General features: G+C 40.5%; 1 protein-coding gene across 1 annotated transcript; it reads right to left on the minus strand.

Annotated features, from left to right (window-relative positions):
• Nucleotides 1-8,445: 8,445 nt before the first annotated feature.
• On the minus strand, nt 8,446-20,371 carry DPPA2 (developmental pluripotency associated 2). The gene is made up of 7 exons (XM_010838585.1): nt 20,276-20,371; nt 17,111-17,258; nt 15,539-15,699; nt 15,176-15,229; nt 14,516-14,771; nt 11,229-11,424; nt 8,446-8,725 (listed from the first exon to the last, which is right to left on the minus strand). Exons 1-7 carry the CDS (start codon nt 20,297-20,299, stop codon nt 8,617-8,619), a joined length of 948 nt encoding a protein of 315 aa, XP_010836887.1. The 5' UTR covers nt 20,300-20,371; the 3' UTR covers nt 8,446-8,616.
• Nucleotides 20,372-27,224: the final 6,853 nt, after the last annotated feature.

Raw genomic sequence — 27,224 nt, forward strand, 5'->3', positions numbered from 1 at the left:
AGGGAATCTTCCTAGATTTTGTTAAATGCTTTTTCTGCATCAATTGAGATGTGTTTTTTTCTTCCTTCATTCTATTAATGGGTATATTATATTGATACTTCTCCAAAGAAGACATGTAGATGGCCAAAAGGCACATGAAAAGATGTTCAACATCACTAATTATTAGAGAAATATCAATCAAAACTACAATAGGTAACACCTTACAGTGGTCAGAATGCCCATCATCAAAGTCTATAAACAGGGAATTCCCCAGTGGTCCAGTAGTTAGAACTCAGAAAGTTCACTGCTGGGTGCCTGAGTTTGATTCTTAGTCAGAGAACTAAGACCCTGCAAGGCCAGCAGCCCAGTGGGGGAAAAAAGTCTACGAATAATAAATTCTGGGGACAGTGTGGAGAAAAGAGAACCTTTGTATATTGTTGGTAGAAACATAAACTGGTACAATCACCATGGAGAACAGTATGCAGGTTGCTTAGAAACTAAAAACAGAGTTGGCATATGGTTCAGCAATCTTATTCCTGGGCATATACCCAGAAAAGACAAAAACTAGCTGGAAAAAATACACTCCAATGTTCATAGTAGCACTATTTACAATAGCCAAGATGTGGAAGCAATCCAAATATCCAACAACAGATGAGTGGATAAAGAAAATGTGGTGTGTGTGCATTGGAATACATACCAATGGAATATTACTCAGCAATAAAAAATAATGAAATAATTCCATTTGCAGCAACATAGATGAATCGACTTAGCAGCAGCAGCAGCAGCAGATGAATCTAGAGATTATCATATTAAATGAAATACATCACACAAAAGCAAATATCACTCATATGCGGAATCTAAAAAGAAAAAATGACACAAATGAACTTATTTGCAAAACAGAAATAGAATCACAGAAGTAGAACACAAATTTAAGGTTACCAAAGAGGAAGGGGGAGGAGGAATAAACGGAGAATTTTGGATTAATGAGTACACACTACTATATATAAAACAGATAAAGGCCTACTGTATAGCACAAGGAATATTTTATATCTTTTAATAATGTATAATGGAAAATAATCTGAAAAAGTATACCTCAAGGCAATGGCAACCCACTCCAGTACTCTTGCCTGGAAAATCCCATGGATGGAGGAGCCTGGTGGGCTGCAGTCCATGGGGTCGAGACTGAGTGACTTCACTTTCACTTTTCACTTTCATGCATTGGAGAAGGAAATGGCAACCCATTCCAGTGTTCTTGCCTGGAGAATCCCAGGGAAGGTGGAGCCTGGTGGGCTGCTGTCTCTGGGGTCTCACAGAGTCAGACACGACTGAAGCGACTTAGCAGCAGCAGCATGTATGTGTGTATGTATATATATACCTGGGCTTCCCCGTGACTCAGTGGTAAAAGAATCCACCTGCCAAGCAGGAGACATGCATTCGATCCCTGGAGAAGGAAAATTCCCTGGAGAAGGAAATGGCAACCCACTCCAATATTCTTACCTGGGAAATCCCATGGACAGAGGAGCCTGGTGGGCTATAGTCCCTGGGGTCACAAAAGAGTTGGACATGGTTGGACATGACTTAGCAACTAAACAACAACAAATATGTATACCTATAACTGAACCACTTTGCTATATACCTGAAATATTATACATCAACTATACTTAAAAAAAAAAAAGTAGGATCTTCTGCAAAACAACTGACTAGACTCTTCAAAAAACACTGTAAATGGGAATTTCCTGGCAATACAGTGGTTGGGACCCCACACTTTCACTGCTCAGGGCACAGTTCAACCCCTAGTAGGGGAACAAAGATTCTGCAAGTCACAGAGTGAGGGCCAAAAAAAAAAAAGAATATAATGAAAATAATGGGGAAATTGATTCTGAAAAAGGTTTAATAACAATATAATGTGTAAACTTTGACTGGATTTTGCTTAGAAACATTTTGAACAAATGTGAAAATGAAATACTCTGGTTACTAGATATTATGGATGTGTATTATTTTCACCAAGATGATAATGGTATTATGCTCATGTAACAGTTATCTTTTTCTTAAGAATTAAATGCAGACTTTTTTGGTAAAATATCATGCTTTCTACAAATTTTAAATAATTTAGTAAAAATTTGTATATGCTAAAATAATACATACCAAATATAGAAAAATATTAACACATTAAATTTAGGTGGAGGGAATATAGGTATTCACCATATTGTTTTTTCAATTCTATGTATTTTAGTGTTTTCATAATGAAGTGAAGTGAAATTCACTCAGCTGTGTCCAACTCTTTGTGACCCCATGGACTATACAGTCCATGGAATTCTCCAGGCCAGAATACTGGAGTGGGTAGCCTTTCCCTTCTCCAGGGGATCTTCCAAACCCAGGGATTGAACCCAGGTCCCCTGCATTGCAGGCAGATTCATTTAATAGCTGAGCCACAAGGGAAGCCCAAGGATACTGGAGTGGGTAGCCTATCCCTTCTCCAGCAGATCTTCCCACCCAGGAATCAAACCGGGGTCTCCTGCATTGCAGGCAGATTCTTTACCAACTAAGCTATCAGGGATGGAAAGGGAGATAATTAGGAATATACTGTTTACTGTTTCATATACAGTTTCATAATGAAGGTCTGGAGAAGAAAGGGGAAATCTATGACTTCTCTCCCTTTAATGTATCACAGCCTTGTCCTGGCAAAGGGGCTTGCCCCGTAAATGACTACTGGAAAAACAAAAGCAAACACATCACTTTGCAGACAAAGGTCTGTACAGACAAAGCTATGGTTTTTCCGGTAGTTATGTATGGCTGAGAGAGTTGGACCATAAAGAAGGTTGGGCTGAGCGCATAATTGATGCTTTCAAATTGTGGTGCTGGAAAAAACTCTTGGGAGTCCCTTGGACTGCAAGGAGATCAAACCAGTCAATCCTAAAGGAAACCAACTCTATTTATTGGAAGAACTGATGCAGAAGCTGACGCCCGGATACTTTCTTTGGCCACCTGATTTGAAGAGCCAACTCACTGGAAAAAACCCTGATGCTGGGAAAGGTTGAAGGCAAAAGAAGAGGACAGCAGAGGATGAGATGGTAAGATAGCATCAGAGACTCATCACGGACTCATCACGGACATGATTTGCGCAAACTCCTGGACATAGTGAAGGGCAGGGAAGCCTGGCAGGCTTCAGTCCATGGGGTCAAAAGAGTAGGACACGACTTACCAACTGGACAACAAGACGACTTCTCTTCAGGAAATACGCAAGTAAGAAAAAGAGTGAAGTGATATTTAAAGTACCTCAAGAGAAAAAAAAATAGAATTTTGTGTTTGGCAAAATTATCCTTCAAAAGTGAAGGAGAAATACTTTCTCAGACAAAAACTGAGGGACTTGGTCACCAGTAGATGGGTCTCCAAAGAATAGTTAGAAAATTTTCAGAGGAGGGTGCAGAAAGAGTGGAAAGGCTGAAAAAAGTTTTCCGAAGGGTGGTCGCAAGAGGCTGCCATTACGGGACCTTACCAATTTCTGATGTCTGGGTTTCCGCATCGCAAAGTCCACAAGATGCCGCACAACCAGAGTACCTGTGCAGCCCAGTCTGCGTGTGCCGCTGGGTTAATTCTGACCGGAGCCGCAATGGGAGACGCGCAGGTTCCGGAAATGTGGCTCACGCCTCTGGATCAAAGAAGAGAGCGGATGCCTCTGGATCAAAGAAGAGAGCGGATGCCGGCTCCCTCTCTCCTGGGGCCCCGCCCACTGATACATTTCAGGAGCAAACCCCGTCCAGCCAGGGGTCTTTTGAAGGTGGTGAAAGAGCAACGTCTCACAGAAAGGGAGCTCTGAGGGGATGCTTGGAGCTTGGGAGAGACTCTATAAAGGTCCCTAATCCAATTGGGGTTTCAGGGAGGATCGGAAGCTGAGTACTGAAAGAGTTATCTAGGCAAAGAGGAATGGGAAGAGCCTTCTGGGCAGAAATTGATGGAAAAAGATCTTGAGGTAGAAAAAAAGCTTAGCAGCAGACTTGTAGGCAGAGGCGGGTTTATAGTGAAGCTAATGAAGCTGAAGTTTCAGAACCTGTCATTTGCATTACTTTCAAGGCTCAGTACTAAGTTTTACATTATTTTTCTCAAAGAGGGACACTCGAATTGTGTAAGGTTTAGACCTCACAAAATGACTCCATATAGGGAGCCAGTGGAAAAGAGGAACATGATCAGATAATTGTTTATAAGAATGATTATCTGATAGGCGATAATCGGGATAGATAGGAGTAAAGTGGGGAGGTCAGATGAGACAGTGGTCTGGATTACTGCGGTTGCAGTGAAGATGGAGAGAAGAAGATGGATTTCACATACAGTTAAGAGAGAGAAGTGCAGGACTTGTTGACTTACTGACCCTATCTATAAATAAAACAGTACCTACTACGCCACCAGGCTTCCCTTGTGGCTCTGCTGGTAAAGAATACGCCTGCGATGCAGGATACCTGGGTTTGATCCCTGGGGTTGGGAAGATACCCTGGAGAAGGCAAAGGCTATCCACTCCAGTATTCTGGCCTGGAGAATTCCATGGACTATACAGTCCATGGGATCACAAAGAGTTGGACACAACTGATTGACTTCCACTTTGACTATGCCACCAGTTAAGAGCTGTGATCTTACCCTGCTTCTTATAGTCTAAGCAATAGTAATTTTCAACAGGTTGAAAACAAATGTCTTAAAAAAGTATGAAATGAACACATGACAAAGATTTTACTCATCATAATAAACTATTCATCCATTATTATCTTAAATAATGAGGGAATCAGTAATATGGTAGGTTTTATTACTACCATATTTGAAGTAATATTTGATACCATATTTGAACAAGTATGAATTTGTTCAAATAAGAATTTGTATCAGAGATTTAGATTATCAGCCAAAGGGAAGCTGAAATAAATTTGCTAATAGTTGCAAAAACACTAATATCCTATTAAGCAATAAACTGTAATGTCAGGAGCTGGAAATAACTCCATCTCTACTAACAAAATCCATTTGTATTACTAGGGATAGGAATTATTTATGTTGCTCTCAGACAAGAATTATTTGCATTTCTATCAGTTTTCTGCCAAGTTGGCCTCTACTCCTACAAAGTTCTAAGACAGCTTATTCAACATAAGGTCAAAGATATACCCCAGGTGAAGAAGAAAATGGCAAACCATTTGAGTATTCTTGCCTGGAAAATCCCATGGACAGAGGAGCCTGGCATGCTACAATCCATGGGGTCGCAAAGAGTAGGACATGACTGAGCTCGCACACAGGCATACCCCAGCACTGCAATGAAAGACATTGAGCAATTTTTTTCTACCCATTTATAAGTTCTGGGCACTATTTTCAGGACACCTATATAATCACTAGACTGTAAGATTTAAAAGAGCAAGGATTCTGTTTAACTCATTGCTGAGTTATCAACATCTAGAACTATATACAGTATGTAGCTGGTTTGCAATAAATACATATTGAATGACTGAATGGAAGATGAGAAAGTAAGAATGTGAGTGTGAACAATGTCTGGCACAAGGACCTAGCAGTTGTAAAGTGGAGGGAGATACATATATAGACAGGCCTTTTTTTTTTAAAAGCTCATAGATGTTTAAAGCCAGATAAGGATCCAATGAAGAGAGACACTGAATACACTGTCGAGGAGGTGTTCCAGATACAACTGTTTTCAAAGGTTTACACCAATTAAGAATGTCAGGACCAGGGCCACAATCTCCTGGGCCTCTTCTCACTCCAAGCCTCTAAAAATTGAGGGAACAAGAGAGAGAGAGTTGGACTAGCTCAATGATTCTCACCAATTTGGTCTTGTAGCTCCTCTGCACTCTTAAAAATTGAGAATTATTGAGATTTTGCTTGTCTATCAATAGTTGCCAGATGAGACATTAAAACAGAGAAATTTTTCTAAAATATTTGTTCATTAAAAGTAATAATAAACCTGTTACTTAAATATCTTTATGAAACATATTTCTCTAAAAGAAAGGCAATGCCAAAGAATGCTCAAACTACCGCACAATTGCACTCATCTCACACACTAGTAAAGTAATGCTCAAAATTCTCCAACCAAGGCTTTAGCAATACATGAACCATGAACTCCCAGATGTTCCAGCTGGTTTTAGAAAAGGCAGAGGAACTAGAGATCAAATTGCCAACATCTGCTGGATCATCAAAAAAGGAAGAGAGTTCCAGAAAAACATCTATTTCTGCTTTATTGACTATGCCAAAGCCTTTGACTGTGTGGATCACAATAAACTGTGGAAAATTCTGAAAGAGATGGGAATACCAGAGCACCTGACCTGCCTCTTGAGAAACCTATATGCAGGTCAGGAAGCAACAGTTAGAACTGGACATGGAACAACAGACTGGTTCCAAATAGGAAAAGGAGTATGTCAAAGCTGTATATTGTCACCCTGTTTATTTAACTTATATGCAGAGTACATCATGAGAAATGCTGGGCTGGAAGAAGCACAAGCTGGAATCAAGATTGCCAGGAGAAATATCAATAACCTCAGATATGCAGATGACACCACCTTATGGCAGAAAGTGAAGAGGAACTAAAAAGCCTCTTGATGAAAATGAAAGAGGAGAGTGAAAAAGTTGGCTTAAAGCTCAACATTCAGAAAACGAAGATCATGGCATCTGGTCCCGTCACTTCATGGGACATAGATGGGGAAACAGTGGAAACAGTGTCAGACCTTATTTTTTTGGGCTCCAAAATCACTGCAGATGGTGATTGCAGCCATGAAATTAAAGGACACTTACTCCTTGGAAGGAAAGTTATGACCAACCTAGATAGCATATTGAAAAGCAGAGACATTACTTTCCCAACAAAGGTCTGTCTAGTCAAGGCTATGGTTTTTCCAGCAGTCATGTATGGATGTGAGAGTTGGACTGTGAAGAAGGCTGAGTGCTGAAGAATTGATGCTTTTGAACTGTGGTGTTGGAGAAGACTCTTGAGAGTCCCTTGGACTGCAAGGAGATCCAACCGGTCCATCCTAAAGCAGATCAGTCCTGGATGTTCTTTGGAAGGACTGATGCTAAACCTGAAACTCCAATAACTTTGGCCACCTCACGTGAAGAGTTGACTCACTGGAAAAGACTCTGATGCTGGGAGGGATTGGGAGCAGGAGGAGAAGAAGGGGATGACAGAGGATGAGATGGCTGGATGGCATCACTGACTCGATGGACATGAGTTTGAGTGAAGTCCGGGAGTTGGTAATGGACAGGGAGGCCTGGTATGCTGCAATTCATGGGGTCGCAAAGAGTCGGACACAACTGAGCCACTGAACTGAACTGAACTGCAAAGAAATTTAGCCAGAAGAGTTACATTGTTTTACAAACCTCTTGCAAATTAATGTCTGGCTTAATAGAGCTGGATTCTATTTTGTAAAAAAAAAAGCTTTAGAAAAAATGTAATATAGGTCAGAAAGTCAGCTCCAAAGAAAGGAAGATTTCTAGAGAAGAAATAAAATAAACTAAAAATCTTTTATTTTCTTATTCCTTATTGACCTAACGAAATACATGAAAAGATGTCCTAATCGTATATCACTAGGGAATTGCAAATTAAAATTGTACTACTGCACACCTTTAGGAATGGCCAAGATCCAAAGCACTAACAAGCAACCTCAAACACTAGTGAGGATGTGGAGCAGGAGAAAGTCTCATTCATTGCTGGTGGGAATACAGAACAGGAGAGCCAGTTCGGAAGACTTTCTAAGATTCAGAAATGACACTCCTTGATATTTACCCAAAAGAGTTGAAAACTGTGTGTTCACACAAAATCCTGCACACAAATGTTTATAGCAGCTTTATTCATAATTGCCAAAACTTGGAAGTAACCAAGGTGGCCTTCAAGATATGAATGGATATATTACGGTACATCCAGACAAAGGATTATCCAGCATTAAGTCAAAAACTGCTAAAAAACTGTATTAACTAAAACAAAACCAAATTACATTCTATCAATATATAGCTAGTAACAGTCACTTTCAGGTAAACCTTAAGTACAGAATACAGACATTCCCATCTGTACTTAAGGCATCAGGCCACACGGAGGATGGTGAGAACAGAGTATAGCAGTCATTGGGATGTGAATCACTTTAACTGTGGGCTCTCCACCATTTATCCTTTTTCCCCTAATTACTAGTAAGGATATTGAATCAATAATCAAAAACTTCTCATCAAGCAAAAGTCCAAGACCAGATGACTTCAGTGGTGAATTCTAGCTTTTTAAAACTTGAGGTAAAACCATATAAAACATTATGTTACAAATGTACAGGGCTTCCCAGATGGCACAGTGGTAAAGAATCCTCGTGCCAATGCAGGAGATGCAGGTTTGATCCCTGGGTCAGGAAGTTTTCCCTGGAGAAGGAAATGGCAAGTCCTCCACCAGTATTCTTGCCTGGAAAATTCCATGGACAGCAAAGCCTGGCAGACTGAAGTCCGTGAGTTCCCAAAAAATTGAGCACAACTGAATGACTGAGTAATTGAGCACACCCATGCACACAACCACTACAGATATACAACATAGTAATTTGATATTTGATACTACAAAAATCTAGTTACCATGATTACCATAAAATTACCCTCTTCACCCATTTCTCCACCTCCCATTCCTTCCCTTCTGGTAATCACTTATTCTTTTTTAAAACGTGGTCCATTTGAAAGCAATGATGTTGATGTATCCAAACCAGGTTTCTTCCTCCTCCCCATTGTGATTAATCTTTTCATAATCTTCTTATTCCTATAAAGCAAATCAGAAAAGAATTTTGAAAAATGTTAAGAATAAGATAGATTATTCCATACCAAATCCTTGAAAATGATCAATAAAATAAGGAATACACTTCTGGAGTCTGAGTAGTTTGCCCTACCATCTAAAGGATTTTAAAATTAAAAAGATTAAAAAAAATTAAAAATATTTTATGTGGTAAACAAAAGAAAGATTGTCCACTTAATAATATCAGGGTTCCTATTCTGTATACTACAATTGGTTCTGCCACCTTTATCTTTATACCCTCCCTTTCCTCCTCACAGCTTCTCTCCAAATGCCCTCTCTGTTCACAAAGCTCTTGGTTTTCCCTTTAAAAAAAAAAAAGGACGGAAGGAAGGAAAGACACAAACAAGCTCCCTTGACATTACAGCCTCAATTGCTCTCTCCTCTTGCTCAGGTCAAGTAGTAGAGATCATCAATATGACCTGTTCCTAGGTCTTCACATGCTCTACTCCAACTATCACCTGACCCTCTCAACCGACTCTCTAAAAGACCACCAGTAGTGTCCCAAATTGACATTCGCAACAGCACTGCATTAATCATCATCTTACATGGCTGTCTTACTGCCAACCATTTCCTTCTGAAACTCTCTACCCTTGGCTTTCTCACTTCTCTCCCAACCTCTAGCTGCACTTTTTCAGTCGTCATTGTTCACTTGTCATCAATAAGCTGATTCTCTTTAAGATTTTTCTGCAGTCCCTCTAATTCCCAAAGATGTTTCTCTCTAACCCATACTTTCTGAACACTGGACACATGTCAAGTATGTACCACATATAATTTTTGGCCATCGAGCTGAACTTCTATTAATACCTATCCTCTAATAAGATGGCATCCTGTTTCTCTACACTCCTGAAACTCTTACATTTCTGTTTAAATTATTTGTAAAGGTCATAAATTACATCTTTCCAGAATTATTACAATAATCTCTTACCTTTCAATCTAGTTTCTGTTGCAAGATTTCAGTCTACCATCCAAAAAAAAAAAAAATAGTATAATTTCCCATCACACCAATCTTACATCACCTCCAGCCAATTCTATCACCATAAGCTGGATTTTGTACTCATGGATGACCATTGGGAATTATGTGTCTACATAAAACCTAAAGCACTGCTTGTGTGTATTCCTAATGTGTATTTTCTTAGATGGAGGGTATGTCATTATTATCATTTTCTCAAAGAAGTCTTATGTCCCAAAAGTGACTGAGAGACTATGACCTGCAGGATAATATAAGAGACCTTTAATATAGATATAAAACCAGTAGTTTGCTTCTCCCCTTAATATTCTTACCCATCAATAAGCTTCAATTTACTGGTCTATTTGCAGTCCGTAAGTAGGTCATATTCTTCCACTTTCAGGTATTGGTATGGGTTGTTTTCACTACCAAAATGCCCAAATTGTTAATTTCTAACTGGTGAGTTCTTCCTCAGTACATGTAATCCTTTCTAAAATTTCCCTAAGTCACTCCAATATAAGTACTAACCATATATTTTCATAGCATCTCTTAGTCATTTTCATCCTGGCATGCTAAATGGGTTTTGTCTTATTAATTTTTGTATCCCCAGCTAAATATCTGACATATGGTAGAACTCTAATGTTTTCTTTCTTAAAACAGATCTCTTGGACTTCCCTGGTGGTAGAGTCGATAAGAATCCAACTGCCAATGCAGCGGACGAGGTTTCAGTCCCTGGTCTGGGAAGATTCCACATATTGAGAAGCAGCTAAGCCCATGCACCACAACTACTGAAGCCTGTGCCTAGAGCCTGTGTCCCACAACAAGAGAAGCTACCACGACAAGCAGCCCATGCGCTGCAATGAAGGGTAGCCCCAGCTCGATGAGACTAGAGAAAGCCCACATGCAGCAAAGAAGATCCAGCACAACCAAAAAACAATAACAACAAAAAGAACAGATCTCTCTAACACTGAGACAGTTAAGGTCCAACTTGTCAGATACTTTGTTAAGGTTGCTAAGAAGAAGCCATGTTTATCTGAGTTCTAATCTATCACTAAATTATGTTTGCTTCCTATTTCCCTGAAAGTTAAACTCACTCAGTCATGTACAACTCTTTGTGACCCCATGGGCTATACAGTCCATGGAATTCTCCAGGCCAGAATACTGGAGTGGGTAGCCTTTCCCTTCTCCAGGGGATCTTCCAAACCCAGGGATCAAACCCAGGTCTCCCACATTGCAGGTAGATTCTTTACCAGTTGAGCCACAAGGGAAGCCCGAGAATACTGGAGTGGATAGTCTATCCCTTCTCTAGTGGATCTTCCCAACCCAGGAATCAAACCAGGGTCTCCTGCATTGCATGAAAATTCTATATGGCTTTCTGGATATATGGCATATGGATTCTGATCTATATGGCAAATTAATGAAACAGCATGCTTACCCTATGCCTTTTCCCACCAAATTATCCAGAAACCCATCTAGCCATCTACTGTTCTGTGTGCCATACTTAAAAATATACTTAAGGGGTACCTCTTAGTGCATTCAGGGCATAACAGGTTGTCTTCCAGGTCTGGGGGTGCAAAAGTGCAGGCAGGTAACATGAAGAGGGAGGTCATCCTCCTGGGGGTGTCAGGCACCCAGGTCTGACCTGCTTGGAACTGCAGGCGAACCCAACCTTCTGTGTCTGCCAAGAGTGGTCTGCCATGGACCACACACCACCGGACACCTAGATGGGGAAAAACAAGCAAATATAAACTGCTAAGATCAGATAACAGCACCCCAATTCAACCCCTCAGTGAGTCTCTCTTAATTTCACTCTTATATTCTATTGATGAATCAACTGAATAAGAAGCATAAAAAATGTAGACCAAAAAACACCATAGTCTGATTCACAAACTACACAGCACAAGGGGCACCAACAATCAACTTTTGGGAAGCCTTGCTTTGTGTCTAGATTTTGCTAAGTTATTTACATGTATTAATATATTTATTCTTAAGAACATTATTAGTATTTGCTTTAATTTACAGGTGAAATAAATGAAGTTTACAGTGTTAAAAGAACATAATTTTCCCAGAACCAAAACAAAGATATAAGTATTCTAGACTCACGGTCCATTTGCCTAACCACTACATTGTACTACCTCAACCACAGAAAACAGGCAGAAAGAGCTTTGTTTAAAAGTCAAAGAAACAATCTAATTGGGGAGATGAGATATTTGAGAGACAACAGAGGAAGTCCTATCTACTGGGAGTAGATATCCAGTGTCTGAAATTTAGAGAAAGGATCAATCAATGTAGGTTTAAGTAGCTATAAAATCTCCCCACTCTATAAAACAGGAATAGAGATTACCATGCTCTTGGATAGTAGAACTAATATTGTTTAAATGGCTATACCACCCAAAGCAATCTACAGACTTAATGTGATCCCTATCGAATCACCCATGAGATTTTTCACAGAACTAGAACAAGTAATCCTAAAATTGATATGGAACCATAAGAGCCTGAATTATCAAACAATCCTGAGGAAAAAGAGCAAAGAAGGAGCATAAACCTCTCAGACTTCAGATAACACTACAAAGTACATTAATGAAAACAGCATGGTATTGGCACAAAAACAGACATTTGGGCCAATGGAACGGAAAAGAGAGCCCAGAAATGAACCCACACACTTGCCTCAACTAATCTTTGACAAAGGAGGCAAGAGTGTACGATGGAGAAGAGACAGTCTCTTCAGCAAATGGTGTTGGGAAAGTTACAGCTGCATGTAAATCAATCAAGGTAGAATGCATCCTTATGCCACATACAAAAACTAACTCAAAATGGCTTAAAGATTTAAATATAAGACATGACACCATAAAAGTAGAAATTTCCATATAATCCAGCCATCCATTTCCTATATTCAGACAAAATTATAATTCAAAACCATACATGCACCCCAGTGTTCATAGCAGCACTATTTACAATAGCCAAAACATGGGAAAAAATCTAAATATCCATCAACAAATGGATAAAGAAGATGGAATGGAATGGAATGGCATATTGTGCTCACTCACTCAGTCATGTCCAACTCTTTGCAACCCCATGGACTGTAGCCTACCAGGCAAGAATTTCCCAGGCAAGAATATTGGAACAGGTTGCCATTTCCTTCAGGGGATCTTCCTGACCCAGGGATCAAACCCAATCTCCTGTATTGGCAGGTGGATTCTTTACCACTGTGCCGTCTGGGAAGCCCCAACGGAATATTACTCAGCCATAAAGAAGAATGAAACAATGCCATTTGCAGCAACATGGATGGACCTGGAGATGGACCTGAGAATCTCATACTAAGTAAAGTAAGTCAGAAAGAGAAAGACGAATACCATATGATATCACTTACATGTGGAATCTAAAATATGGACACAAATGAACTTATCTACGAAGTGGAAACAGGTTCAGACACAGAGGATGAAGACTTGTGGTTGCCAAGCGGGAGGGGTGTGGGAAGGATGGATTGGAAGTTTGAGATTAGCAGATGCGAGCTATTATATATAGAATGGACACAAGGAGCTATATTCAATATCCTGTGATGTCATAATGGAAAAGAATATGAAAAAGAATGTGTGTGTATATATAACTGAATCACTTTGCCATACAGTATAAATTAACACAATTTTGTAAATCAATTATGACTTCAATATAATAAATTTTAAAGAAATAAACTTAAAAAGAGTAAAGATGCTATGGCACAATATACATAGTGGCTAGGCACTCTCCTGTATCCCAGTAGGTGCTTGATAACTGCTGGATGAAGAGGAACAAAAATGGTAAGTGTGGGGTGCCACTCGCTCATATGGCACATTAATGAAAATTAGAAAGAGGTGTCATTGTTGGGGAAGCAGGTCTCCTAGACAGCTTTGTGGCTGGATACTGCTTTTGAAAATTAGTAAAAGGTGCTCATTTCTCCTCACAGAAGGAAGTATAGATGGGGGGTGGGGGGCAGTCAGCAGGCCAATTTTAGCTCCCAGTCTTTTCTTTTTTTGTCTGGGTTCTTTGTGTGGTGAACAATGCGCATGGCCACACAAGTCAGTCCTGAATAACAGGATTCAGACACCTCTGGAAATGGGGTGGAGGAGGGAAAAGAATTCAAGCCACAGAAGACAGTGACTTTGTACTGACCAGAGGTGGGTTGTTCTGGAAATGAAAACAGAAATATGAGATAGAGAAGCAGGAACTGGAGAAAGATGAAGCTAAGTTATGCTCACTCAAGATTTCTCAAGAAATATTTCAATTATTTATCGCCTACTTTTAATATGCCAAGTTGTATCTCATAAGCCTCGCAGTCATTCTATGAAGTCGAATAGTTGAAATCTTCAATTTTATAAATCAGGATACTAGGGTTTACACTGAGAAACCTTGGGTTTCTCCAAGAGAAAGGGGAAGATCTCTGGCCGTGGATGGCCTCACTCTCAGATTATGCTTTCTTCCCACCTTCTGCTTAGTGATGAGAAAGTGTCCCCAACTTAGTCACCTGACTCAGAGCCATTCAGGCAAAACTTGACTATCAATCAAAAGATAAGCCCTCTGTGAAGCTAACATTGCATCTGCAGCTATTTTAACCCTTTCACTGTAACTACCATTAGTATGTGTCTTCTGGGACTTCCTTGAAGGTCCAGTGGTTAAGACTTCACTCTTTCAATGCAGGGGGCACAGGTTCAATCCCTGGGTGGGGAACTAAGATCCCACATGCCATGTAGTGAAACCAAAAAATAAAACAATTTTTTAAAAACAGAGTGCCTTCTTTCACTGGCATGGTAACCACTGTTTAAGGTTGATCTTACCTGAGGCTTGTGGCAGAAAGGATTCAGAGGCACGAAGGGCACGTGAATTCACAGCCTTTGGTTGAACAGCCTTTGCCGCAATTCTTGACCATGCTGCCAGCATGGCTACCTGAGGTGAAGTTACCACCTCAACCATGTTAGTCCTTTCCTGACTCTCACTCATCTTCCTTTTCTGTACACTTCCCCTCTTGGTCACCATGCTGTGCTTCCTTGAACATGAGTGCATTCGGGCCTCCCGTGATGATTTAGGAATATACTGCAAATGAAATTCACAATGAGTATACAGTGAAGTGCCACTGCCCTAAGCACATTTGTGCCGGTTTTATCATTCTTCATGCATTGACCTGTGTATGTCAATGTAGAAATGGTTTAAGAATGTCAGTTCCCTCAAAGTAGTGACTCTCAGCTGGGAGAAATTTTGTTTGCTAAACTGTGTGTAGGGGGAGGGAGGTCACTGACACATTGTGGGTAGAATCCAGGGATATTTAGCCTACTAAACATCCTAAAATGCACAGGACAACCTGCAGGAGAAAAAGAAACTAATTGGCTCCAGATGCCAATTGTCTTGAATGAGAAACCTTGCCTTCGAGGTACAAGGTATAGAGATGGTGGAGAAGAGGGAAAATTTACAGAACTTACATCACCACATTCCTCACTCACCTGATCTTTTTCAGGAAAAGCATGTTCCTGGAGTCTCCGATAAACTTCTATTTTCTAAGGAAATTAACAAGGGAAATTAAAATTAAAGAGCTTTCCCAGTGGCTCAGAGGGTAAAGCATCTGCCTGCAATGCAGGAGACCTGGGTTCGATCCCAGGTCAGGAAAATCCTCTGGAGAAGGAAATGGCAACCAACTCCAGTGCTCTTGCCTGGAAAATTCCACAGATGGAGGAGCCTGTTAGGGTACAGTCCATGGGATCACAGAGTCGTACACGACTTAGCAACTTTACTTCTCATAAAAATTAAAAGCTGGCAGAGCTCCCACGCTTGTTCCAAGCACCAGAGATTCCCACCAGTGCACTCACCTGGCCGTCAGTACTCAGCTTAAGTTGTTGGCACCAGTTCCGCAAAGTGTCCCGACTCACATCGTTAATCGGAGGCAATGTGGTCGGCAAGGGACAAAATGATCTTCTAAAGCTAGAACTTGGACAATCTTCCTCAAGCTCATTTGTTTGAGGAAGAGGAACTGAGGAAAGAAGGAAACCAAAACAGCAATTCATTAATCTATTTGAAAAAATCTTTTTAATTTTATGAAGTTCTAACTCCCCACAACTCAATTTGCACATATACATATCCAGTATTTTTTCTTCATTTTACAAATAAGGTAATAAATTCAGAATTCAATGACTTGCCCAAGATCACACCACCATGAAAATGGCAGACCTAGGACTCATACCCACATTTTGAAATTATAAATTTTTTTATACTACATTCAGCAAACTGTTTTTTACAGCCATCACCAACTTCCTGTATAGAACATTACATTGGATTGCTCTCCAAAATGTCCAGATGCTGGTCCACAAACTATCTGTCCTTATAGAAATCATTAAAACCACCCTATCCAACAACAGTCCTCCATTCTGTCCACATGCCTCATTTTCCTCAACAAAGAAAAGTTACCCTGTCTCACATCACTTTGCTTAGATTTAATGTGTCACTATCTGCTCTATCCTGAAGCCCTTGTTATTTGCCCCTGCCAAATAAAAGCATTCTAAAAATACTTATTTGATGCCTCTATATGAAGCCCCAAGAACAGATACGAAGAATCGACTAGATATTTTATCAGTAATTACTCACCAAGCAAAAGACTAGATGTTTTCAAAGTGATTTAGCCTCCCAAATACCATCTGGTCTTATATGTGGAATTTAAAAAAGCTAAATTCAGGCACAGAGAGTATATTGGTGGTTGCCAGGAACTGGGGGCAGGGGAAATGGGGAGTTTCCCTGGATCAAAGGGTACAAATTTTCAGTTATAAGATGAGTAAGTTCTAGGGATCTAATGCATATCAACATAACTATAGTTAATACTATAATGTATTCCTAAAAATTAGAGAGTAAATCTTAAAATGTTCTCCCCATGGTGAAGGGAGTTAACCGTGTGAGATGATGGATGTGTTCTTATTTTGTCATCATTTCTTAATTTCTTATTATTGTTCTTAATCTTATTTGGTCATCATTTTGCAATAGACACATACATCAATCATCACATTATATACCTTAAAATTACACAATGTTTTCTGTGTCAATTATATATAACAAAAAACTCAGAAAAAAAATGATCTGGTGTCTGTAAGAGGCACGTAAAAAGGGCATTCGCCAAAATGAAAGACTGGGCTTCGTGGGTTGGGAATTTGAGCTCACATCTAGTTGCTGCATAAGATCATGCTCTATTCAAAGCACTCCACTGTCTTTTTCAAAGTGAGACAGGGGTGCTTAGCGAATGAGAAGTATGAGAGTTTGAGAAATCTCTTACCACAGGTTATCAAGGTGAGAATTAAGCTGGGTGTCACATAGCTAAAAGTCAGGGGAACTTATTTTTCCTGGGCTTCCCAGAGTTGGAGGGGCCGCAAACTGAGCTAACCCTGTGGTCTTCATACCTTGATTATTTGTATTCAGTGCCTCCTCTTTGACTTGTGAAGTTGAGGAAACACCTGGTTCCACTTGATGGTCTTCAATAATTTCCTCATTAACTGGATACAATGTAAGAATCACATTTTCTTCATCTAAAGGCCCTTCAAAGAAATTCTGGAAAAGGAAGTGTCAATTACTGTTCTCATTTAATGCTGTACACTAAGATGTTTAACTTCATGGCGCAACTAATGAATAAGAAATTGAGAAGCCAGCAGTTGGAAGGCAAGACTGAGATTCCTGAATTTGATATTAATTAGTAGACACTTTATTGTGAAGTGTGAAAGTGAAAGTTGCTCAGGCATTTCCAACTCCTTTTGACCCCATGGACTATACAGTCCATGGAAATCTCCAGGCCAGAATACTGGAGTGGGCTGCCATTCCCTTCTCCAGGGGATCTTCCCAACCCAGGGATTGAACCCAGGTTTCCTGAATTGCAAGCGGATTCTTTATCAACTGAGCCACCAGAGAAGCCCCCAGTAGACCCTTTATTAGAGAAGAAAAACAATGAGGAAATGAGCAAAAGTAGATTTATACCAACTCAATGACATGAGTTTGAGTAAGCTTCGGGAGTTGGTAATGGACAGGGAAGCCTGGCGTGCTGCAGTCCATGGGGTCGCAAAGAGTCGGACACGACTGACCAACTGAACTGAACTGACCAATAAGAAGAAATTAAAGCATAGATCTTGAGTTTGGGGAAACCATTTCCCTCTTAGTCTGTCTCTTCATCAGCTAAAACATATTTTCATTTTATCTCCGAAATCTATGTGGAAGGTGTTTCTGCCTTTCCATCTTCTATTGTGTGATTCAAGTAAGCATCAACTCACTGGCAGGAGCAATTATCTTCTGTTTTTCCAAAATCCATCTATGCCCTTTCTACAGACTGCTCTCCTGCTTATTTAAAATACTTTAGTTGGGAGGGAGTCTCAAACATGAGGGGTTATATATAAACATCCACTCCGATATTCTTGCCTGGAGAATCCCTGAACAAAGGAGTCTAGCGGGCTCCAGTCTGTGGGGTCACAGAGTCGGACACAACTGAGTGACTAATACTTCCACACTTTCGCTTTTCATAGCTGATTCACCACATAGCAGCAGAATCTAACACAACATTGCAAAGCAATTATACTCCAATTTTTAAAAGTAAATAATAATTTAATTATTAAAGTAATAATTTTTTAAAAATAAAATATTTCCATTAAAGACAAAATTCCCTCATGCAGCCTGTAAATTCTTGAACAGCGGGGCCCCTGCCTTCCTTTCCAGTTTAAGACCCCTGAGCTTTCCGAGCTTCAGCCATAGCAACCTTGTTTAAGCCCCAGGACCTGAGGGAAGCAAATGTATCTGTCTTACTCTCCACAGTAAACACAGGGTACACAGTGGACACTCAGTGTTCTTTTAACAATTTCATGAATGAAAGATAAAGTGGATAGGTAGAAAGGAACTTATATTTATCACTAAGAGTCGCACACGACTGAGCGACTTCTCTTTCACTTTTCACTTTCATGCATTGGAGAAGGAAGTGGCAACCCATTCCAGTGTTCTTAGCTGGAGAATCCCAGGGGCGGGGGAGCCTGGTGGGCTGCCGTCTATGGGGTTGCACAGAGTCGGACACGACTGAAGCGACTTAGCAGCAGACTCTGTCCATGGGAATTCTCCAGGCAAGAATACTGCAGGGGGTTGTCGCCATGCCCTCCTCCAGGGGATCTTCCCCACCCAGAACCGGGGCCTCCTACATTGCAGGCACTCTTTATTGTCTGAGCCACCAGGGAAGTAACTGAGGCTCAGAAATTAAATGTCATAGAATCACATATGCTTAAGTTTTTAACTTTTCCTCTCAATCCAAGGGCAAATCAACTCCATTCCAGCTCAATTGTAATACACTCTTTTCTGAACAGCTAGATGCATCTGCATTTGACACGCCTTCCCCTCTGTTTGTTCAGTCATCAAGTTGTGTCTGACTCTTTGCAACCCCATGGAATGCAGCACACCAGGCTTCCCTTCCCATTTAAATCTTTTTGAAAATTTCCCCTTGCTTTCACATTTCAGCTTGCAACTAGGGATTTTGCATTTGTACACCACTTTTTCAAAGTACTCTGGGACATACTTAAAAAAAACAAATTGGCATTATTGGGGGAAGTATCATTCCAGTCAAGAGGTAAACAGTTATATGACTTGCCCATAAATTCTATACTTAATATTGGCCAATTCTGTCCTTCAACCCGCATTGTGTTCCCCCTTGTGTGTGTGTGTGTGTGTGTCTCAGTTGTGTCTGACTCTGTGCAACCATGTGGACTGTAGCCCACCAGGCTCTTCTGTCCATGGAATTCTCCAGGCAACAATACTGAAGTGGGTTGCCATTCCCTCCTCCAAGTGGTTCCTGTGAATGAAACCTGCTCAATTTATATTCTCATCTAGTTAAATACTCAGAGAAGGCAATGGCACCCCACTCCAGTACTCTTGCCTGGAAAATCCCACAGACGGAGGAACCTGGTGGGCTGCAGTTCATGGGGTCACTAAGAGTCGGACACAACTGAATGACTTCATTTTCACTTTCATGCATCGGAGAAGGAAATGGCAACCCACTCCAGTGTTCTTGCCTGGAGATTCCCAGGGATGGGGGAGCCTGGTGGGCTGCCGTCTATGGGGTTGCACAGAGTTGGACACGTCTGAAGCGGCTTAGCAGCAACAGTAGCAGTTAAAGACTACCCAAGCAAAGTCAGGAAACTTGTTTTGTAGCAAGGCCGTTGGGAATGGGTTGCTTCTTATCCCTGAAGGAAAGAAAACCACTAGTCAACTTACTGTCTGAAGCGTATTACCCTTTTCACTCTTTTCACTGCAGCCGGCCATTTCTTTACCATTTTATCTTGCCCAACTACAACATGTCTTTTTATGAAAAAAGTATCTTACTTAGAACTAGAAAGAGAAATATTTAATTTCTCCCTTTTACTTTCACCCAAGCTGTATACCACAACCACATGAAAGAAAATAATTCACTTGCAAAGAGGAGATTCTCAGAGATTTCTCATATCCAGAAACTGAGACTTGTGGCAAGAGGGAAATAGAAATGAGCTCTAGAAAAGCTATAAAAAGTGAATCTGTGGGAAAATGAATGAAATTAAAACCAAACTTACCTTCCCGTAATTTGAGTATGCCATTTCAAGGAATGCTCAGAGAAAGGCAGAGCCACAATGCTCAATCTCTGCAGTTTAATCCTCTGAACCTGAGGGTTTTTAGTCCAGTTTCTCCTTCCTTTTGTAAGCAAATGTCCCCTACTTCCTCTTTCCCAGAAGAGCTGTATTCCTCCCTCCTCTTTCCACCCTCCCTTGTTATCTGTCAGTGTGATAATTTCATCAGCTTTATACACAGTCTTGTCTATTAGGTGAGAGTTAAGTTACTGTGTAGTTAATAATCACTCCTGAACTTTTTAAAAAATTTTTGGGTTTTATTCCTTTAAGATGAGACTCAGAAAATAAAAAATGAAGAACAGTTGTTAAGTTACAAACAAATGAACAATATTTGTAACTAATATTGATGATAGATTGAAGGATTTTTTTTATAGGGAATAGAAATTCAAAGGTATTTTGTAACTGATTTATGGCTGAGGGTGTGTTACTCACTGGGAGATTAGGTTTAGATTGTAGTGTTTGGATAACATTATCACTCCAAGATCTAGCTCTAAACACAAATTTTAAGCCCACAATAATGGTGAGCTGAGTAGAAGGGAAAGGTTAGCCTATTCAGAATAAGAACAGCAGGAGACAAACCACCAAGGCAAGAGACCTGCTAACGAATGCAGAAGGAACTCCACAACTGCAGTTCTTGGGAACTGCTGGAGGATAATGTTGGGGGCAGGATGTGACAAGAGATGAGGCTGGAGAAGTCATAGATGTTTTCATAGGCCATTCTAATGAGTCAGAGCTTCTAAAGGAAAATCTTCACAAACAATATGGCAGCCCTGGCATCCACTGGTCTCATAACAGGCTTTCTCTGCCCAGAGGCCATTGGTCTCAGGACCCAGGGAGCCCAGGTAACTTTCAGTCAGTTTAGTCACTCAGTCATGTCCAACTCTTTGCGACCCCATGAACCACAGCACATCAGGCCTCCCTGTCCATCACCAACTCCCGGAGTTTACCCAAACTCATGTCCATTGAGTCGGTGATGCCATCTAACCATCTCATCCTCTGTCGTCCCCTTCTCCTCTTGCCTTAAATCTTTCCCAACATCAAGGTCTTTTCAAATGAGTCAGCTCTTAGCATCAGGTGACCAAGGTATTAGAGTTCAGCCTCAACATCAGTCCTTCCAATGAACACCCAGGACTGATTTCCCTTAGGATGGACTGGTTGGATCTCCTTGCAGTCCAAGGGACTCTCAAGAGTCTTCTCCAACACCACAGTTCAAAAGCATCAATGCTTCGGCATTCAGCCCTCTTTATAGTCCAACTCTCATATCCATACATGACCACTGGAGAAATCATAGCCTTGACTAGACGGACCTTTGCTGACAAAGTAATGTTTCTGCTTTTTAATATGCTGTCTATGTTGGTCATAACTTTCCTTCCAAGGAGTAAGCGCCTTTTAATTTCATGGCTGCAGTCACCATCTGCAGTGATTTTGGAGCCCCCCAAAATAAAGTCAGCCACTGTTTCCACTGTCTCCCCATCTATTTCCCATGAAGTGATGGGACTGGATGCCATGGTCTTAGTTTTCTGAATGTTGAGCTTTAAGCCAACTTTATCACTCTCCTCTTTCACTTTCAACAAGAGGCTCTTTAGTTCTTCTTCACTTTATGCCATAAGGGTGGTGTCATCTGCATATCTGACAGGTAACTTTAACTTAGTACTATAAATTATTCAAAGTACAAGGACTCTGCCTCAATTTGCTTAAGAACTGGGGGGTGCAGTGGTAAAGAATCTGCCTGCCAATGCAGGACATTTGGGTTCAATCCCTGGGTGGGGAAGATCCCCTGGAGGAGGAAATGGCAACCCACTCCAGTGTTCTTGCCTGGAGAATCCCATGGACAGTGGAGCCTGGCAGGCTAGAGTCCATAGGGTCAAAAAGAATCAGACACGACTGAGCACACACAAATGCATGGTTGGAAAAATAAACTATGAAACTACAGCCAGACCCTCAAAATAAAATCCTTGAGCACAGGACAAGTTACAGAAATCTGTGCTTCCTCAAGCCCTCAGGGTAGTTCTTCCTGCACCTAAAATCTATAAACATTGGCTAGATCAGGGTGTGACCAAATGGCTTTGGATTAAGCAGACAATGCTTGGAATCCTGGCTACTCCCTTTCAGGGTGGAAACTGAATTGGCCCATAGAGATTCAGCCAAGAAAACATTTCATCTCCTGACTTGGGTGTGGTCCCACATGACACACTTTTTCTGGATGATTTAGAAGAGAGTTGATCTGGTAGCCAGTACAGAATGAGTCCAGTGCCTTAGGTTAAGATAGGACTTTGAGTGGAAAGACTATTCATTACTGTATTTCTTAGCATTTATTACAATGTAATTATCTTATTTATTTTCTTGGGCTTTTTTCCTCCTGCTTTTTGAAAATATTACATTATGGGAAAGTTCAAACATATAAAAACAGACAGTAATATCTTCAGTCCTCATGGATTAGTCGTCAAGCTTTGACAACGATTGACCCCAGCTAAACTGATTCAGGCTTCCTTATTAGCTCAGATGGTAGATAATCTGCCTACAATGCAGGAGACTCCAGTTCAGATCCCTGGGATTCCCAGGAAAATTCCCCTGGAGAAGGAAATGACAACCGACTAGAATATTCTTAACTGAGGAATCCCATGGACAGAGGAGCTTTGAGGGTTACAGTCCATAGTAGTGTTAGTCGCTCAGTCGTGTCCAACTCTGTGACTCCACAGACTGTAGCCCAACAGGCTCCTCTGTCCATGGGATTCTCCAGGCAAGAATACTGGAGTAGATTGACATTCCCTTATGCAGGGCATCTTCCCAACCCAGGGATCAAACCTAGGTCTCCTGCATTACAAGCAGATTCTTTGCCATCTGGGGTACAGGGAAGAGAATTGGACAAAACTGATACAATTTAGCATGCACGCAGTCTGATTTAATCTAAACTGCCACCTATTCCAGAGAAGGCAATGGCACCCCACTCCAAAACTCTTGCCTGGAAAATCCCATGGATGGAGGAGCCTCGTAGGCTGCAGTCCATGGGATTGCGAAGAGTAGGACACAACTGAGCAACTTCACTTTCACTTTTCACTTGCATGCATTGGAGAAGGAAATGGCAACCCCTTCCCGTGTTCTTGCCTGGAGAATCCCAGGGACAGGAGCCTGGAGGGCTGCAGTCCATGGGGCTGCACAGAGTCGGACATGACTGAAGCGACTTAGCAGCAGCAGCAGCAGCAACCTATTCTCCCTCCCTTATTTTGAAAGAAATACCAGACTTCATCTCTTTCACAAATTCAGGAAAAAAGGACTTTTTCTAACTACAGTTATATATGGATCTATGAAATAAAATGCATTACCTAGGGCTTCCCTGATAGTCCAATGGTTATGAATCCACCTTGCCGTGCAAGGGACACCAGTTGGACCCCTGGTCCAAGAAGATCCCACATCCCAGGGAGCAACAAAGACCATGCACCACAACCTGTGCTCTAGAGTCCAAGTGCTGCAACTATTGAAGCTCGTGCACCTAGAGCCTATACTCTACTACAAAAAATGCCACTGCAGTGAGAAGACAACAAGTAGCCCCTGCTCACCAACCTACAAGAAGCCTGTGTGCAGCAACAGAGATGCACTGCAGCCAAAAATAAAATTATAATAAATTTCTAAAATCTTTTTTAAACGCATTACCTATTTCAAATATATTTTATTTACTACATAAGTTAAATATTTAAAGCATTGTATTGTTTTGTTTAGATAAATGTTTTTCAAAAGTTTTTTTCTTTTAAGCCAAAAGAACATGCTCTATAATTTTGTCCCCTGCATTGCAAGGTAGTTCTAATATATAACAGAAGAAACTGGAGCAACTCTGGTTGAAAGTTAAAAATGTGTAAGACAGCTCACAGAACACTGTGGTTCTGAGAAACAGTGGTTCTGCACACTGTGGCACAGTGTCCCTCTCAGGCAGAAGGGATAGCTACTAAGTTCTTCCATTTCCTGAGGAGGAAAGTATAACTTGCACTCTGAAAGATGTTTCCGACTTTGCTACATCCTTCATTTTAAGAATTCCCACTTACAAGCATTACTGAAATTTATTTCTTCTTTAGGGCACTAGTTGCAGATCTTCACCTTCTGATCAAGAATATATTAGCAGATTTCTTTTTCTTTCTTTTCTTTTTTTTTTACAGAAAAAAAAAAAATCTCTGTCAGGAAGCAACAGTCACAATTAGGAGAATCTTAAATTCAGAATCCAAATGAGTAAGGGCTATCTTGTGTTCTGTAATGATTCAGAGGATGTGGTTAGGACAGAGCATGGCAATCAGGTAAGATGAGGTAGCAAGGACAACTTTTGATGAATGGACAGGGAGTTAATCTGGCTATAGATTCTTCAATAATAGTTGCAAATTTAGCCCCCACCAGCAAGTGATCTTGGCCAGTCAAACCAAGTCTTGTCTCACCCTTCTCTTTCCATATTGAATGCATCCTGCATTTTCAGCAAGATAACTCTCCAATGAGACACATGGAATAGCTGTGAGACATGTTGAAGTTGGAAAGCTCAATTCATGTTGTTCTCTTGAAGTGGCTGAAGATTGGTGCCAAAAATTTTTGGACCCCTGAGCAATTGCCACTATGTGAGGATTGTGGGTGAGGAAGGATGGGGACTGAGGCCAAGAAATGTAAACTGAAGTTATTTCCTCCTATGTCCCTATCAGTCATTTGTTCCCTCCTGAGTTTTCCACCTCTCATGCTTTACAAATTCTATCCTGCTAGCACACAAAGATGTTTAACTTCATCCCACTTAAAACACTCAGCTCTTTTAACACTATAATTTTATTTAATTACTATTCTCTCTCTCTATTCTTTCCCAGTTCAACTTTCTGAACATACCTTTTCTTTAACTTTATCTTTTAGCTGCACTGGATCTTCATTGCTGTGTGCAGGCCTTTTCTAGTTTTGGTGAGTGGAGGCTACTCTCTAGTTGCAGGCTTCTCATTGTGCTGACTTCTCTTGTTGTGGAGCACAGGCTCCAGGGCATGTGAGCTTCAGTAGTTGCAGCACACAGGCTCAGCAGCAGTAGTGCATGGGCTTAGCTGCTTTGCGGAATGTGGGATCTTCCTAGACCGGGGATTGGACCAGTGTCCCCTGCTTTGGAAGGCAGATTCTAAACTACTGACCCACCAGGGAAGCCTTGTACACAGCTTTTTACTCTATCTAGTTCCTTTCCACCTTCATCTAATTGTTTTTCTGTCTCCTTTCCCACTCCTAAACTATTGATGTACATCTATTCTTGATCACGTTTTATGCTTCTGTAGAACAGCTTCATCCACTTTTCCAGCTTCAACTTCCATCTACATGCTGGTGAGTCCTATATATGTATATTTCTAGCCCAGTCTTTTTGCCTGCCTTACTGACCCAAGTTGTGGCATATCCTGCTTATGCCTTTCAAACATAGTAAGAAATAAACTCAGTGGACTCCTCCAGCAATCCAGTGGTTAAGACTCCATGCTTCCATTGCAGGGCACATGGGTTCTATCCCTGGTCAAGGAAGATCTGCATGCCCACATGCCACATGGTGGAGTAAAAAAGGAAAAAAATAAAGAAAAGAAATAAACAAACTCAGTGACATCCCTACCAAATTTTTACCACCTTTTGTATTTCTTTTCCTTGAGATATATTATCATCCACCTAGCCATCTAAAGGTGAAAACATAAGACACTCCTTTTCCTTAAATTCCAATGGGTTTAAGTCCTATGGAGTCAAACACATATCTTGCTTGCTATTGTTTCTCTTCTAATTCTACTGCCGTTGTCTTATTTCTTGTCTAAAGCATCTCTAATCATTTATTGAAATTTCTTGCTGACCATAATACCTCTCAGCCAACCTATTCTTTTTTCTTAATTGAAATACAGTTGATTTACATTGTTGGGTAAGTTTCAAGTGTACAGGAAAGTTATTTGATTTTGTATGTATATGTATATATATATGTATGTATATATATATATATTTGATTTATGTACATATAAATTTGATTTTGTGTATATATATATTGTATATATATGCACATATACATATTCTTTTTCAGATTCAACCCATTCTTTTTTAGCATATATAGTTTTAAATTTTTATTTATTTTTTAATTAAAAGATAATTGCTCTACAGAATTTTTCAACCCATTAGTGATGCTGTGAAATACCAATATATGTTACCTCAAGCTGAGTTTCATGACTAGGGAATTTAGAATCTATATACAACAAGGTGGGATAGGAAGCAGTTTGAAAGGTTTTGCATTGGCCTTCCTGCTGCAATAGTTCTTATTCCTCAGGCCAAGGACCCAATATGACAGTTACTTCATGTGACAAATATATCAATTCCAGTTTTTACATTCAGAGACTGGAAAAACAATCTCTGGGTTTCATAAAAAACAGTGGGCCTCCTTGAGCTAGACTTTAGCCAGGACTCAGCTACTACTGAGCTCTTTTAAGCCTCCAAGCTAAGAAGAAGAGGGTCATGATGATAATTTAAAATCATAGTCAATACAGATCTTATGTCCAATAGTCTTTAAATGTTTCATTTATCTTTTCCAGTGTACAGTCACATTGTTAAATGGCTATATATCCCTTTGGGGAAAGACTGGAGGAATACACATAAGCAATATATACTTTATTTTTTATGGTGGTTATAGAGTCCATCATAGGAAGCCAATCATCTCATCAACTAGTGGATTCTAGATCTAAAAATCAGTTCAGGTCTGGGAGCTGAGCAAGAGATGGTGACTTTTTTATTAGAGTGACTCCCCTCAGCCTCCTGATCCTCTATTTTTTATTTTTTTTGCCTACACTGTGTGGCTTCTAGGATCCCAGTTCCCCAACCAGGGACCTCCAGGGAAGTCCTCCTGCTCCTCTATTCTTGACTTTAATTGTAGGTGTTAAGAAGC

Source organism: Bison bison, unplaced genomic scaffold (genome assembly GCF_000754665.1).
Source record: "Bison bison bison isolate TAMUID 2011002044 unplaced genomic scaffold, Bison_UMD1.0 scf7180017864098, whole genome shotgun sequence".
Lineage (NCBI taxonomy): Eukaryota > Metazoa > Chordata > Mammalia > Artiodactyla > Bovidae > Bison > Bison bison.

Coding starts and splice junctions, on each gene's coding strand:
- DPPA2 (XM_010838585.1), bottom strand. CDS start 20,299: ATGGCATACTCAAATTACGGGAAG. Junction 15,230..15,538: donor AGCTGAGTACTGACGGCCAG/GTGAGTGCACTG, acceptor TAATTTCCTTAG/AAAATAGAAGTTTATCGGAG. Junction 8,726..11,228: donor TGCCCTGAATGCACTAAGAG/GTACCCCTTAAG, acceptor TTTGCTTTATAG/GAATAAGAAGATTATGAAAA.